The 14,856-nt window shown below is 36.6% G+C and overlaps 1 protein-coding gene across 3 annotated transcripts in view; it reads right to left on the minus strand.

Annotated features, from left to right (window-relative positions):
• Positions 1–561: 561 nt before the first annotated feature.
• Positions 562–14,856, minus strand: part of LOC148721676 (uncharacterized) — a 15,959-nt gene continuing 1,664 nt past the window's right edge. The window contains exons 1-7 of one of the 3 annotated variants that reach the window (XM_088736816.1): positions 14,403–14,570; positions 14,243–14,356; positions 9,894–9,949; positions 7,978–9,139; positions 6,466–6,585; positions 5,362–5,472; positions 562–3,807 (exon numbers count right to left, since the gene is read on the minus strand). In XM_088736816.1, the coding sequence (XP_088592942.1) occupies positions 2,252–3,807; positions 5,362–5,472; positions 6,466–6,585; positions 7,978–9,139; positions 9,894–9,911 (2,967 nt within the window). In that variant the 5' untranslated portion in view covers positions 9,912–9,949; positions 14,243–14,356; positions 14,403–14,570 and the 3' untranslated portion in view covers positions 562–2,251. Of the gene's footprint in view, positions 3,808–5,361; positions 5,473–6,465; positions 6,586–7,977; positions 9,140–9,893; positions 9,950–14,242; positions 14,357–14,402; positions 14,571–14,856 lie in introns of those variants that run through there. The other 2 variants (XM_088736815.1, XM_088736817.1) reach the window with 2 other exon arrangements.

Below are 14,856 nucleotides of genomic sequence, written 5' to 3' on the forward strand. Positions count from 1 at the left end.
ACCAGCAACAATATCTATGCTAGGATGGATTGTAGGAGTGAGTGTTCCATCTACATTTCATGGCTTGATTTTGTTGCTTAATTGCTTTTTGGGGTTTGGTATAGACTGAAGTGCCCTGAAATACTGATAAAATCAATGCATTATATATATTACTTGTTTATAGATGGCTCTTAGAGCAAAGTTAGTCTTGAAACATCAACAGTCAAGTAGCTAGGTCACAGGTCACTAATGGCTTTACCCAGTCATCTTGTTTGGAAATTATTTGGAAGTCTCTGCACATTAATTAAAATCTAGTTTGAAATTGGATGTTTATCATCTGGCTAGACCAATCAAAGTGTAATTGCCTTTGACATATAAACACATCACAATTCTTTCTTTGACATATTGACCTTGTGGTGACTATCAAGTCCTCTTTGTATAGTATTACTACAATTCTAATGACTGGTGGCTGCTCCATTATCTCTTAACAGATTTTAAAGACACTGCTACATTTTAGCATTGATATAGAGGCCGTGCGCGCCCGGCTTGGTTACAATCTCCCAGTAACAACAGAATCTGATGTAAATTTCACAAGAGTTAATTTTCTTTTCTTTTCATTCATTTAGGCACCACTTTTATCTAAATTAAAAAACTGTTACAACCTTACTTACAGTTAGGATGTTTCTGAGGCAAAAATTGAACATTACCACTAAATGATGCTGAATTGTAAATTCAGTAGTTCTCGCTATTTTGTGTCCTTCTACTAATTGCAAATCTAGATCACTGTGAAAAACTTTCATTAACAAATAGCTCTATATAACCATTCTAGAGAGGAAAGAGAATTAAACAGATCTTGACTTAAAGTGAAAATAGATGACCAACATGTACAGTTAGCTTGCCACACTATATTATATAACTATACAAGACAATTCTCAAGCCACCTAAAAAACTTGAATTCAAAGTTCTAAAAACTAGATTCTAAATACTACATTTCCATTTACTAACAAGTAACTACGATTTATAGGAGTCCTTGAAAATCTTAAACATTGTGATTAAAGTATACCCTTAAGTTTGTACATTGTACTAAAAAAATATTTATAACATAACCAAAGTAAAGCACGCGCTCTGATTGGTCAATTTAGCGTCCCCCATTCGCCCATGGGTGTACGCTGCTGACGTGAGCAAATGCAGACTATTTTTCCGTGCGCGCTTGTTTTTTCTGGTTGTGTAAGATTTGTTAAATAAAAGGGAACTCTTTAGCTACAATGTATCAAGGTTATGTTATAAAACAAATGGTAAACACCACAGCATACACTATTGAGTTATGGATGCACTTGGGAGGTTTGCTAAGCACTCAAGAAGCTAGAGTCGCTCTCGGCTATCGCCTCGAGCGACTCTTGCGCTTCTTTCGTGCTTAGCAACCTCCCATGTGCATCCATAACTCAATAGTGTACGCTGTGGTGTTTACCATTTGTTAAATAGAAGAGCAAAGTGCTAAAGCCTTTCCTAAAGGTAAGCCTGCAAATGCACAAGTGGAGATGTGTTTCTTGTACTGCTTCTCTACACACAAGCTGGGAGGAGTGACAGCCATTCCTAGCCCATTCAAAGAAGCTACATGCCATCATGTCCACCTTTAGATGGCCTAATTATTCTTTCAGCTGCAGAGTAAGATGCAATTTAGCATGGAAACTATAAAAGACACAATATCCTGTTTCCCTAAAATCTAACAATATGTCTTAGTTACAATAATACATTGTCCATGAGCAATATGAAGGAAATTCTGTGTTCTGATTGGCTACCTAAGAGATTGCCTGATTTGATTGAACTGACCTACAAAGTTCCTAACTTTTGGACAATGTCAGAGATTTAGTCACAAGCAAAAGGTGGCAGAAAACAGTCAAAACAAAAAGAACAGAAACTTTAATTTGCTACAAACACAGTTGGCTCTCTTTCCAGTTTTCAAAATAAACAAGTAATTCTTAATTCTTGTTGAAGCAAAATCATTTTGCTGTAATTAAAAAAAAAAAGAACATTAATTAATCCTTTATTGACCAAGCCGGTTCAGTAAAGATGGTTGGATATTAGCTTTGCCACAATATAATTAGCATGACGATAAATGCAAACCTATGAGTAAATACAATAAAAAACAGACTATCCAATCTATCATAACTGTAAAAAAATTGGAATTTTACTTTTTCAAACAAAAACTAATAACTATTACATCTAATTGCACCTGTGCAAGTATTCATAAAAGTGTGAGCCTCTGGGGCCTCTAATCTGTTGTCAGCAACAGACCCTCGTGTGTGAGAGAAAGAAGATATTCTACAGCAGCTTGGTTTCCTGATTCCACAGCCCACATTATGGGGGTCTTATCAGAACCATCCCTGGAATTAGGGTCATGACCACGGTTAACCAGCATCTCAATGGCTGCAACATTACCACTTATTGCTGCAGCAGACAAAGCAGTCAACCCTTCCTTGCCTTTTATGTGTTCATCAGCACCTCTTTGGAGCAGATAGTTAGCAGCCTCCAAATTGCCCATACTCAGGCAAGCCAGTAGTGGTGTTAAACTGATGCAACTACCTCTAACATTTATGTCAAAGTTTTTAGAGAGCACTGCCTCAATAGTGGCAACATCGTTAGAAAGAGCAGCTGAATGGAGGAGACCAAATTCGTTATTATTTTGAAGTAATGGATCTGCACCTTTAGCCAGAAGATAGTTTAGAGCCTCTCTATTTCCACGCCTTGCAGCCATCAACAATGGCGTGTTTCCATCAGCATCTCTAGAATCAATGTATAAACCATGTGGAAGCAGCATTTTAATGGCTGCAACAGAACCAGTTAAGGCTGCAATTGACAAAGCATTCATTTCTGCATTGGTTTTCAAAGCTACATTAGCACCCTTCTCAATTAAGTGGTTTGCTGCCTCCAATTTGTCATTTTTAAGGGAAACCAATAATGGGGTTAAACCTAGAGTTTCGCCTCTAGAATCAATATTAAGACCTTTAGAAAGCATGGTGTCAATGATGGTGACATTGCCAGACTGAGCAGCAAAATGGAGAAGGCTCCATCCATTTTGCCCTTTCAGTGATGGATCTGCTCCATGTTCAAGAAGGCAATTTACAGCCTCTATCTGTCCACAAGCTGCAGCACAGACTAATGGCGTGTTTCCCTCAGTATCTCTTGAATCAAGGCTTAAACCAGAAGAGAGCAGCACCTGAATTGCTGCAACACTTCCGTACTGTGATGCTATGTGTAAAACATTCCTCCTAAGAGATCCTGTTGTCAAAGACAGATTTGCACCCTTTTCGAGAAGATATTTCATAACTTCTACATTGTCTTCCTTAGCAGCTATCATCAATGAGGTGGATGAGCATTCATCATCTCTAGAATCAATGTCAATGCCATAAGAAAGCATTCTCTCTACAATGGAAGTGTTGCCACCTTCAACTGCTGCATGAAGCAGATTTCTTCCTATGTAGTTTTTAAGGTGTGGATCTGCTCCTTTGGTAAGAAGAAGGTTCACTGTCTCCTCTTTTCCAGCCGTAGCTGCCACCATTAATGGTGTTGTGCCATCATTACCCCTTGAATCTATGTCTAACCGAGAAGACAGCAAGATCTCAATGATCCCTTCATTACCACTCTCAGCTGCAGAATGTAAGGAATTCCACCCTTTGGTTTCAATAGGCACACCTCCTTTATTGTCAGAAGTCTCTGTGGCTGGCAAGGGCACTGATTGAGTGTTTGTCCTCTCAGGAGTGCTCAAAGGACTCTTGAGAGCACTCTCAGGAGTGCTCAAAGCAGAATCACAAGTCCGAAGCGAAGCAGCTGTTGATAAATGTAAAAATTAGTAAAACAAAAGGGGTGTTATGAAAACGAAGACCCTCGAAAAAGTCTGAATAAAGCCTGCTTAACCTTAGTAAGGCCCTAAAATATTCTGATCACTCCTTCAATGGGGATGTCTGTTCCAAATTTGGACTCATTGCATAGAAAAACAAATCGAAGAGCCGAAAGTAGTGGTGGCTGAAGAAAGAACAAGAAAAACCACGTGCGAACTGTCTTAGCATATGAAAAGCTGAAATAACAATTACTAGAGCTCAGGCTAGGGTACATCTACAATCGTACTTTCAAAGGATTTTCTGCTTTCAATAAAGGGTCTTCGTTTTCGTACTATGAAAACGAAGACCCTGCATTAGCCAAAAGAATTGCTTACTTTTTAACGAGAATTTTCCAGTAGAGAAAGCTGAATATAATAATATGGGTAGTTTAATAATGGGAAGAAACGGGTGAAGTGTAATGTATTATATTACTAAGCGTTGTTGCTGTTTAATGTGTGTTTAAGTTGTAATTTCTATGGTTTTCTGCTTACAGGGTCTTTGTTTTTGTAGTACGAAAACGAAGACCGGGTCTTAGGTCTCAGGTCTTCGTTTTTGAGGGTCTTCGTTTGCGTAACACCCAAACAAAAGTACATAAAAAAAATTCAAATATTAACCATTAAGATTAAGACACAGTAGAAGAAATAAGAAGGGATATATAGAGAAAGTACGGTTAAGTAATCTTTGCTGTTTATCTATAACGCATTTGTGGCTGTATTAGGAAGAATGAGGTGGGGAAGGGGGGGGTAGAAATTCTAAGTAGCTTTTAAGGTGCGGATCAGCCCCCTTGGCAAAAAGAAGGTTAACTGTCTCCTCTTTACCATTAGTAGCTGTCACCATTAACAGTGTCAAACCATCATACCCCTTGAATCTATTTCTAACCCAGAAGAAAGCAAAGTTTTAATTATAGCTTTATTGTCACCCTCTCCAGCAGATTGTAAGGGATTCCACAAGTCCTGTAGTTTCTATGGGTACACCTCCTTTAATGTCAAAAGTTTCTGTAGCTGGCAAGGGTGTTGATTGAGTGTTGTTCTCAACACCAGCAAAGAAGATATAGATAGAAGAAATAATGTTCTCAACAATGCATCAAGCAGAATTTCCATGCTGAACACCAGCTGTTGAAAAATACAATGGTTTAGGAAACAAGAATATAGCAAAAACTCAAATAGCAGATATTTAGGGTGCAGAATAGAGTCAGATCTGTAATTCAAAGGAATTTTCTTTTGGAGCCAAGGTTTCATTTTTTTTTGTGTGTGTTTTCATGGTTGGACACATTGTTTGATTGGCTTAATGACATTTGCAGAACAAAATGAAATGGAAATCTGTAATTTGCAAAATGAACTTAAAATCTGTAATTTACAAAACCAAAATCTGAAATTTGCAAAATGTTCCATTTCACAAATTACAGAAAGCCATTTGATCAAGAAATTGATAACAGAAAGGATTGATGTTTGAAAGGATATACTAAGTAATTGATTAATTGAATGATTGAGACAGACAGACATACCTGCATCAGGAACTGGGTCTGATGCCTGCTGAGAGACCTGACTTTTTCCCTTGTTAACAGTGTAGAGATTGCTTGAGCATGGAGCTTTAGGTTTCTTGTTTCTGGTGTTTGCTGAAAAGAATATATTAAATAGACATTCAAAAGCTGCATAAGGTTACAAGTAAAGCACAATTTTAATAGCATTTAATAGAACTAGAGGTTGTACAATGATGCAAGAAGGAAGTGTTGAAGAATATTTGTCTCACACATGCAAAATAGAAAACGCATCCTACACATTTATTAGTACCCTTTTCCACAAGAGAGAGATGATTCAAGTATACATTCAATTTGTCTAATTGATGTTCAACCCAATAATCAAGTGGCAACAAGTAATGGCATTAACAATAATAGTAGTAATGGTAATAAAAGTAATAATAATTTAAAGGGGTTAGCTTAAAAGCCTCATGGTTCCTCAATCTTCTGAGCCCCAACAATGATTACCTAAGATCCTTTTAATGTTACCTTTTAATGATAGAATTTTTTTCTTTCTTTTTTTTTGAGACTTTTATTTCACATCACATTCTAGGATATTCTAATTTTCTGTGTCCTAAGATATTCCTCAAATTCCCCAATCCACCATTCCTCCCTTCCAATGTTCAATTGAGTAACTTCACAGCTAGTTCGCTTTCCAAATTAGCAGCTCTTTTTGGCTTAATTTAAGTCACTGATTCAAACAGTCAATTGTTCTCTTTTCAAATTAACAAAAATAGTAGCCCTTCAGATAAAGTCAACAACTTAAAGAAAGGAAATATTTCAGATCTGTACAGTAATTTTGTTTTGGAGCAAACTTTTTTGAAATTTTTTTTCTTTTCATTGTTAGACACATTGTTTGATTGGCTAACTGACACATACAAAACAAAATGAAATGGAAATCTGTAATTTGCAAAATGAACTTGAAAATTATCTGTAATATACAAAACCGAAATCTGAAATTTGCATAATGTTCCATTTCACAAATTACAGAAAGCCATCACTCGATCAAGAAATTGATGACAGAAAGGATTGATGTTTGAATGGATAGACTAAGTAATTGATTAATTGAATGATTGGGACAGACAGAAATACCTGGATCAGGAACTGGGTCTGATACTTGCTCAGAGACCTGACTTTTTCCCTTCTTAACAGTGTAGAGATTGCTTGAACTTGGAGCTTTATGTTTCTCATTTCTGGTGTCTCCTGACCCTCCTGCAGCCAGTAAAGATAAGATGGTAGTTACTAAAACATGGAACCACCCAAAACCACCCAAACCATCCAAAAACCACCCAAAACGAAAAAGGTCATGCAAAGGCCTGGGCGAGTAGGCTTGGCTACTGAGTTGAGCCTGGTTTCTAAGCAATTTCAGAAAGTGATCCCAAGTACATTTTTTGCTCCACGTGTTTTTGTCTGTGGGTTTTTATGGTAAGTAAGAACACTTTCTGCCTTTATTATCATCATCATTATTTTTAAGATTATAGATAAATGCATATCATATATTATTAAAAACTGGATGATTGGATAATACAATTCAAGACTTTTTATTGGCTTAGCTATTATGGTATATGAGCCAATATACCATAATCTAATATCTCTACATTGTAACATCTGGTTTCTTCTTACAAAATAAAGTCGAGAAGATTTGTCTAATATCTTGGGGTCTTTTTTTTTAATTTTTTTTTTAATAAAACAATTATCAACCCCAAACCCCAATTTAGAGCTTTAGACCAACAATATATTCTTAAAATTAACCATTAATTTTTGGAAAAACTGTACAACTGAAATTTAAACACGAAGGCGCACTATATGAGGAAGTCTTCCCTGGGAAGACCTAGACTCATTTGTCACTCACCGTTGACATGTGCGGGTCAAATTTAAATGCTGGTAGACAAACAGAAGAAGCTAATGAGATATCTATTGTTTACTTCCACCAGCATGGTGGCAATGAGGTAACATGTGAACCACCTACTTCGATCTCAAATTTTACTGCCACAAATACAGTTTCCATTGGAGAAAGGGAACACAAATCTCAAAATTCTTGTATTGCGATGAAGACAGAAAACAATTTTGAGGAATGGGCCCGCTGTTCACTGCTTTGGAGTAGCTGTAGCTCAAGCTGACTTCGCTCTAAGAGTTCTACATCACACGACAGTTGATTGACAAATGGTCCTGTGGGACCTAAGGCTCCTTTTATAGCGCGCCTTTGTGTTTAAATATTTACACTGAGTATGTGACCTTTAATAGTCATTAGTATATACTAAAATAATGGATAGCTTTGAGGGTATGCTGATTAGCTACTCAAACTTCAAATATCCTTCCTTATTCACTTCTGAGCAAGTTGCACAGGATTTGTGTCCAAGAATATTGAAACTGTTGCAGTAACAAATGAATTAATATCCTCTTTTGTGCTATAGTATCTCACTTTCTTAATATATATACTAAAACAACTACTCACTTTGGTGTCAGTCAGTGTTGGTGGCTAGCACTGTAAATATTCACCTCTTGCCACCTCCACTTTGGTGAAGACCGGTAGTAATGTTTTAAAAATAAACAAAATTTAGAAAAAACTTCTGCCAGTCTAGTGCACAAAATGAGAAGACTTACCAAATACAAGTTCATTCATCTTCTTAACAAGGAAACGACAAGGCTCATCCCAGCTGTACACCTGGGAATATTTAGCACAAAGATCTTTTGCCTCTGCAAGGCGTACATTCCTGGCTTTGTCACGCACAGCTTTTAATTCTTCTGCCCACTTTTCAGGATGCTCTGAATCTTTTACTATACACTGTGACCCATTAGGCACCCCACGTAGGGCTTCTGCTATTCCTGAGTTTTCAGTGACAAGTAATGGAAGACCAGCAGATATGGCCTGAAGAGCACTCAAACCAAATCCCTCGGTTCTTGATGGCAATAGAGCAATATCCGCCTCACAGAATAAGCTGGCTAATGTTTCCCTGTTTTCATCAAAGCTGCGGACAATTAGCTGATTACGACCAATACCACACTGACGAAACTTTTCTACTATTTCATCTTCTTTTCCTCTCTGTTTGGAAGCAAACTTGAGTTGGTAAGATTTATCCTGTAGGTGAGCAATAGCTTTTGCTGCAATTTCGTATCCTTTAGCATCAAAATCTTCATTATCACCACTCTCAATTACCAAGACACAAAATGTTTTTCTTTCATCGCTTGCTTGCTGCACATCTGAAAATTCACTGAAAATGCTTGGGGTCAGGTTGAAAACATCTTGTTTGTTGAGCTGGTGCTTATATTTATCAGTTAGCTTAGGGCCAATCGCTACAACTTGATCAGCCTTTTTACATAGTTCTATTTCGTCTTCCTGCATTTGTTGACCTTTAGAAATGTTTTTGTACATTCCAATTTCTTCAGGGGCGGAATGGACAACTTGAATCCATTTGCAATGACTGTAATTTGGATTTTTCTTTATGAGTTGAATTTGCCGACCAAGAGCTACTCCATGCCCTACAACACAATCCATTACATGACCGTCAGGTACAGAGGCTAACCAATCAACTGGTTTAAAACCAGGCATTTCAATAGCCTCAATTAGTTTGACATTGTATTTACTATCAGCACTTTTCTTGTCCTCTTCACTGCATTGAGGTAAGAAGACACTGACTTCCACATTGGGATGTTTAGCCATCTGTATTGCTAGCTCTCTGTTGATGGTTGTTAAGTCTCCATTGCTTGAAGTTTTCCATTCAGCACTCAACAGGGTGACTCTCAGTTTTCTTTCCCCAGGGTCCTTCTGTAAGCACAAGATTTGGTGATTTTGGAAATTCAATTATGTATTGAATAAAAAAAACTTCATTTTATGAATTATTTTACTTATGAAAGACACTTCTTAATTTTCAATTCATTTGGTAACTTCAAAAACTTAATAAACTTATAAGTGAAAGTTGTACAAAATTTCCTCAGCTTTGATCATCCAAAAATAAAAATAGAAAAGGATGCAAAGTATAACAGTCATTGAAGACATACCAAGCACCACAAGTAACTTCATAAACGTAATAAACTTATACATGACTCAATACACACATTGCCATGTTTTTAATTAAAAACGTGTGGGAAATTGCGAATAAGTCCTCAGGGTGGCAAAAAAAAATTGGGTCCTGAACCTATCTGAAACAACTCCAATAATTCCAAATATTCTGTGAGGTTTTTACAAAACCTTGTCCCTCCCTTAAGTGAAAGGTTGCTGCAAGACTTTATAGAATCATCTTTTAATCTTAAAGAAATGTAACTTCTTTTACTCTCCCATTAATGTTTTTCCTATACAGACCTCCCATCCAGTAAAACATATAATTAACTTATAGTTTCCAATCTGAGGCAGGTAATTTGCTCCTGAATTAAGTGTGAGGTTTGGCAGGGATACACAGATAACAATGTGTTTTAAAATTTTCCTTAAAATGAAATGACACCAGACTGAATAAAAACACCCCAGCATTTAACTGTCAAATGTTGGAACCGTTGTTTTCAAAACCAGTTAATCGATACGCTACCTCTAATTGTCCTGACATCGTAGGCACCTTTCAGATCAATGCTGAGAAGGACGTTGCTAAAATAAACATCAAAAAGAAATTTATTTATTTTGTTATTTTGTTCATTCATGCTATTCACACATCGAAAGAAAAAATACACAAGAACAGCCAAAGCCGGGGGCTTAAATGACCTAAGGTCAGCAAAAGATGTGAAGAATTTATAAGAGTAGAAGAAAGCTTTAACTAAAATAATTACAATACAATTAAACGAAGAAAGAAAAGGTCAGTTGGAAAACTTAGAATTGAGATACAATACTTGGCAACTGGTTTAAATATTTAAATGACTAATAATAAATTCCTATAAACCCCACTAACAAATACAAATAAATACACCTAATATAGTTCCATAAGGTGTGCAGATTATGCGTAGGCTAATTAACTACTCAGAGAAAAATACAGTCTTAATAACCCTTAAGTTTTTTTTTATAGTTGCTTACTGTGACATTATTGTGCACAGATAATGGAATATCATTCCAAATAATAGGAGCTTGCCAACTGATACCAAATTGATACTAATGACAGGTTTTATGCAGGTTAAAACGCGAACAAGTCAAATAATTGTGATATTCAGAATTAAAATGAAGCATCGAGGAAACAGGAGCAGGTAAAAGGTTATTAAAATGTGAGAATACAAAACAGGCAACAGGGAATTTATAAATAGAATAAAGTGAAAGAATATTATGCTTATAGAAAAAAGGGGTTTAGAGGATGTGCGCGGAGGAGAAAAAGTAATAGTATACGAACGCCTTTCTTTTGAAGTACATAAAGGGGTTTAAGGTAAGAAGCATAAGTGATGCCCATATTAAACTGCCATAATTTATATAAGGTAAGAAAAGAGAATTATATAAGGTTTTCAAAGTATTCAAAGGTAAGTATCACCTTGACTTTCACAAGACTCCTATTACTTTAGAGACTTTATCACAGACAGCAGAGATATGGGGTTTCCAAGATAAATTTTCGTGAATGATAATCCCGAGAAATTTGTCTTCCCGCACACGCATAATGAGAGAAGTATTTATAAATATGTTTATATCTGAGGAGTTAATTTGTTTACGTCTAGGGTGAAAAATGATGAATTTAGACTTGGCAGAATGAACAGTGAGTTTGTTATCATCAGAAAAGAGAATGATAGACAAGAGGTTGGAGACATGAAAAAGATCATTAATATATAAAAGAAAAAGTAAAAGTCCAAGAACGTAACCCTGGGGAACCCCACAAATGACTGGATTATATGAAGATGTATGGTCATGGACCACAATGCACTGCTGTCTGTGGGACAAATAGCTAGTCATCCAGGTTAATGGAATACCTCTAATGCCATAAAAGGTTAGTTTATCCAGAAGTATTTCATGATTGATCATCATATCAACTGCTTTCTTATGATCAATGAAGACTCCAACAGTGTACTGGTTGTTTTCAAAACCTTCATAAATATTATTGACAAGTTCTAAGATGGCCATAGCAGTAGAGTCATTTGGTCTGAATTCATACTGGTGATGATTAAGGATATCAAACTTTATGAGGAATCCTGATAACCTGGGGTAAAAAGGTTTCTTGAGGACCTTAGAAAGACAGGGGAGAATAGAAATAGGCCGATAGGTAGAGAACAAAGAAGGGTCGTCCCTTTTAAAAACTGGGATAATCTTTGCGATTTTGAGCTTATCAGGAAAGACACCATGTTCAAACGATAGATTGTAAATCATGATGAGATAAAGGAGCAGCAAGTAAATCAATTGTTTCTTTGATGGGAGACATAGAAAGACCATCCACACCCTCACATTTGCTATTTTTTAGACAATGAACAGTAGAGGCCACCTCATCAGGAGAAGTGGGATTAATTTTTAGAAAGAAACAGTCAGCAGAGTGACCAACAAGGAAATCTTTATAAGAAAATTGAGTAGGTGGAACTTTACTGGCCAGAGAGGGTCCTTAATGTTAGCGAAGAAATTATTGAAGTTACTAGCAATACATGAAGGGTCTGAACATACACTGATACTGTCTTTCATAAATTATTACAAAAATGTTGCTCGGATTTCTTTTTAGAAATAATCTGCTTAATAACTGACCAAGTCTTCCTCAAGTCTGAGCTAACCGAGACTAGTTTGCCATAAAAATATTTTTCCTAGCAATTCTAATGAGAAAATTGTACTTATTTTGATACTTGTTATATTGATCTAGTTTTGTTTGATTCAGTAGGGTTTGTTTGGAATTGTTTATAAAGAGAGTTCTTCCTGTTACAGGATACAATGAGACCTTTTGAAAACCAGGGTTTAGAAGAACGCCCAGATTCAGGGAATACAGGTTTAAGTGGAAGTGACCTGTGTTATCCTGAAATAAGAAGACTAGAGAATGTGTCATAGGAGTAATTGGGGGAAGAAAATTTACCACAGGTATCAACGAATGCTTTTCATTCCACTAATTAATTCATGTTTTACTCGTTGCCATGTTACCACCAATAATGCAGCTCCATTCTCTGCCTTTGAAAGCACACACAAGCCATAATTCCTCTATTCGCTCCGACAAACGGCTAACGCTCAAAAGGTCAGCTTTTATAATCGTAACGGTGGCCAATTTACCATGATTTCAACTTTGTCGATATAATCAAATTATTAGATACCATAAGATTGATAAACTCATTAGAAGGTTGGTGGGATTGTGAATTAAGGACAAAAATGAATATTAATTACTTTTATCGGTTAATCACAAAAAAATTGTTGAATTAGTAACAGGAGACTACCATGTTATATCAGAGCGTAAAATTAACTTTTTTTCCCAGTAGTCACTTAGCTCCTAAATATTTTAAAGTGGTAGCCAATTCCAAAAAGTTGGTGGCCATTATGACACACACAGACACACAAAAAAATTTACCCTCTCACTGTACTAGATAGATTAACATATCAGTGAAACAGTCATGCAAACATCAAAAATGAGCCCGCTAATTCGCACGAGCTACTAAGAGGATACTAGAATGGATCATATACAACCTTATAAGTTACCTAAATCCAATATGGCGTGTAGTGACGATAGATTTACCTTCGACATCGTGCATGTGCTGCGTTTTGGAAACGAGCTTAACGAGGAACTTTGCAGCAGATTTATCTTTACAAATCTTCAACAATCACTAAATTTCTAGTTAAGGTGTGATTAGAAATTCTAGTCGCCAATTTGTTGACTAATTTTCAGGATTTGGTCGCGAAAGTGAAAAATTTAGTCTCATTGGCGCCTATATTAGGCGCAATTTTACGCCCTGTATATGGCATCTGCAAATTACTTTTGCTGGCATATTATGGTACAGTGCAATGGTACAGTGCAAAGGTGCCTTTTTGATCACGGAAAATTTAATTGACCAAAAATACCCAGGAAGAAATTTCTTCCTCCTGATTACCAAAGAGACACAAAGAGGTAATAATGCAGAAGAGAGGTAATCCAGTGTTTAAAAGGGGTATAGGACATTTCTTAAGCTTGAGGAACTTAATCTTGGTTTCTAACAACACCATCCATCATGTGATCAGAACTGAAATATGTTTGAGTAATGATTCTTAAAGTGTTCTTTGTTTTAGAGCAACAAAGGAAAGCGTCCAGCAACAAAGGAAAGTATTGTTCTTTCTGTAACAACAAAATGCAGGGCACAGACGTACTCTGCCGATTCATACGCAGTGGGAATCAGTACTTTCTCGACCCGCTGGTTGATTGGTACCCGGCCATTGATGATGAAACCCCAGTAAACAGATGTTGATTGCCTCGTAGTAAAAAGTAACAGACAAATAAAGTTCTGTTTCGTCTATTTGTGACCTTTGTCGTGGTTTGCTTGAGGTCCCTCTTAGAAACGATCAATGTTTTTGAATCTTCACGGTGTTGTCAGAAACGAAGAGCCGAGCCCTTTAGCGATAAAGGTTTCTCAACTTTGTTGTTTCTTCTGTTGAAAGAGACTAGGATAAAGTGTCTCAAGCTCACAAAACGTCCGTAAGCACGAAACGAGTACATGCCAAATAAGCAACGCCTCATTTTGTTGTTAGAAACGAACAGCGCTCTTAGAATCGTTACTCGAACCATTTTGTTTTTTAATTCTGACCATACGATCGATTTCTATGTCATCGTAGTCTTAAAGTTATTGTCAGAAACCAAGACGAAGTTTCTTAAGCGTACCAAATGTCGGTGAGTACGAAACGATCACATACCAGACAAACAACGCTTCCCTCTGTTGTTAGAAACGAACAATGCTTTTCAAATCTTTAGGGTGTTGTCAGAAACAAAGAGCACTTGAGAGATAAAAATTTCTCAGACTTTTGTTACTCTGATCTTTTACGTACTTGTTTCTTTGGGCGACTTGATTTGGGGCGACATGACTAAAATCTCGGGCAACACGACTCAGGTTTCGGCATGACTTCGGTTGAGATGACTCTCGGGCGTCTTGACCGTAAACTCTGGCATGGAGTTATGAAGCACAAAAATTAACTTGAGTTGGCTTACCAAAACTTTGTTGCTATGTTACTGTCAGTCTGGAGTGATAGTTCGCCGTGCTGATGATCTGAAATCACTTCATAACAACTGAAGGCATTACTTAAAGGAAAATGAACTAGTGAAACACCTCGCTAAACGTATTTCAGGTCGATTTCCGCCTTGTACTTTCACTTTCGGCATTTAATTGGTTGATTTAGTATCACGTGAAACCAAACTCCATTGTTATCAAGTGATAAGATATGACTATTATTCCACTCTGCTGATTTCGCATTATTAAGAATTAAGAATAAGTTGTTTACTTCGAGAGCCGGGAAAGAAAGCCAACTGTGTTTGTAGCGCAACAAGCTCACGAGAGTCGCTTTTGTTTTCTTTATTTTGACTATCTTTACAATACTTGGCAACTAGTTTAAATATTTAAATGACTAATAATAAATTCCTATAAACCCCACTAACAAATACAAAT

Source organism: Stylophora pistillata, chromosome 10, assembly GCF_964205215.1.
Source record: "Stylophora pistillata chromosome 10, jaStyPist1.2, whole genome shotgun sequence".
Taxonomy (NCBI): domain Eukaryota; kingdom Metazoa; phylum Cnidaria; class Anthozoa; order Scleractinia; family Pocilloporidae; genus Stylophora; species Stylophora pistillata.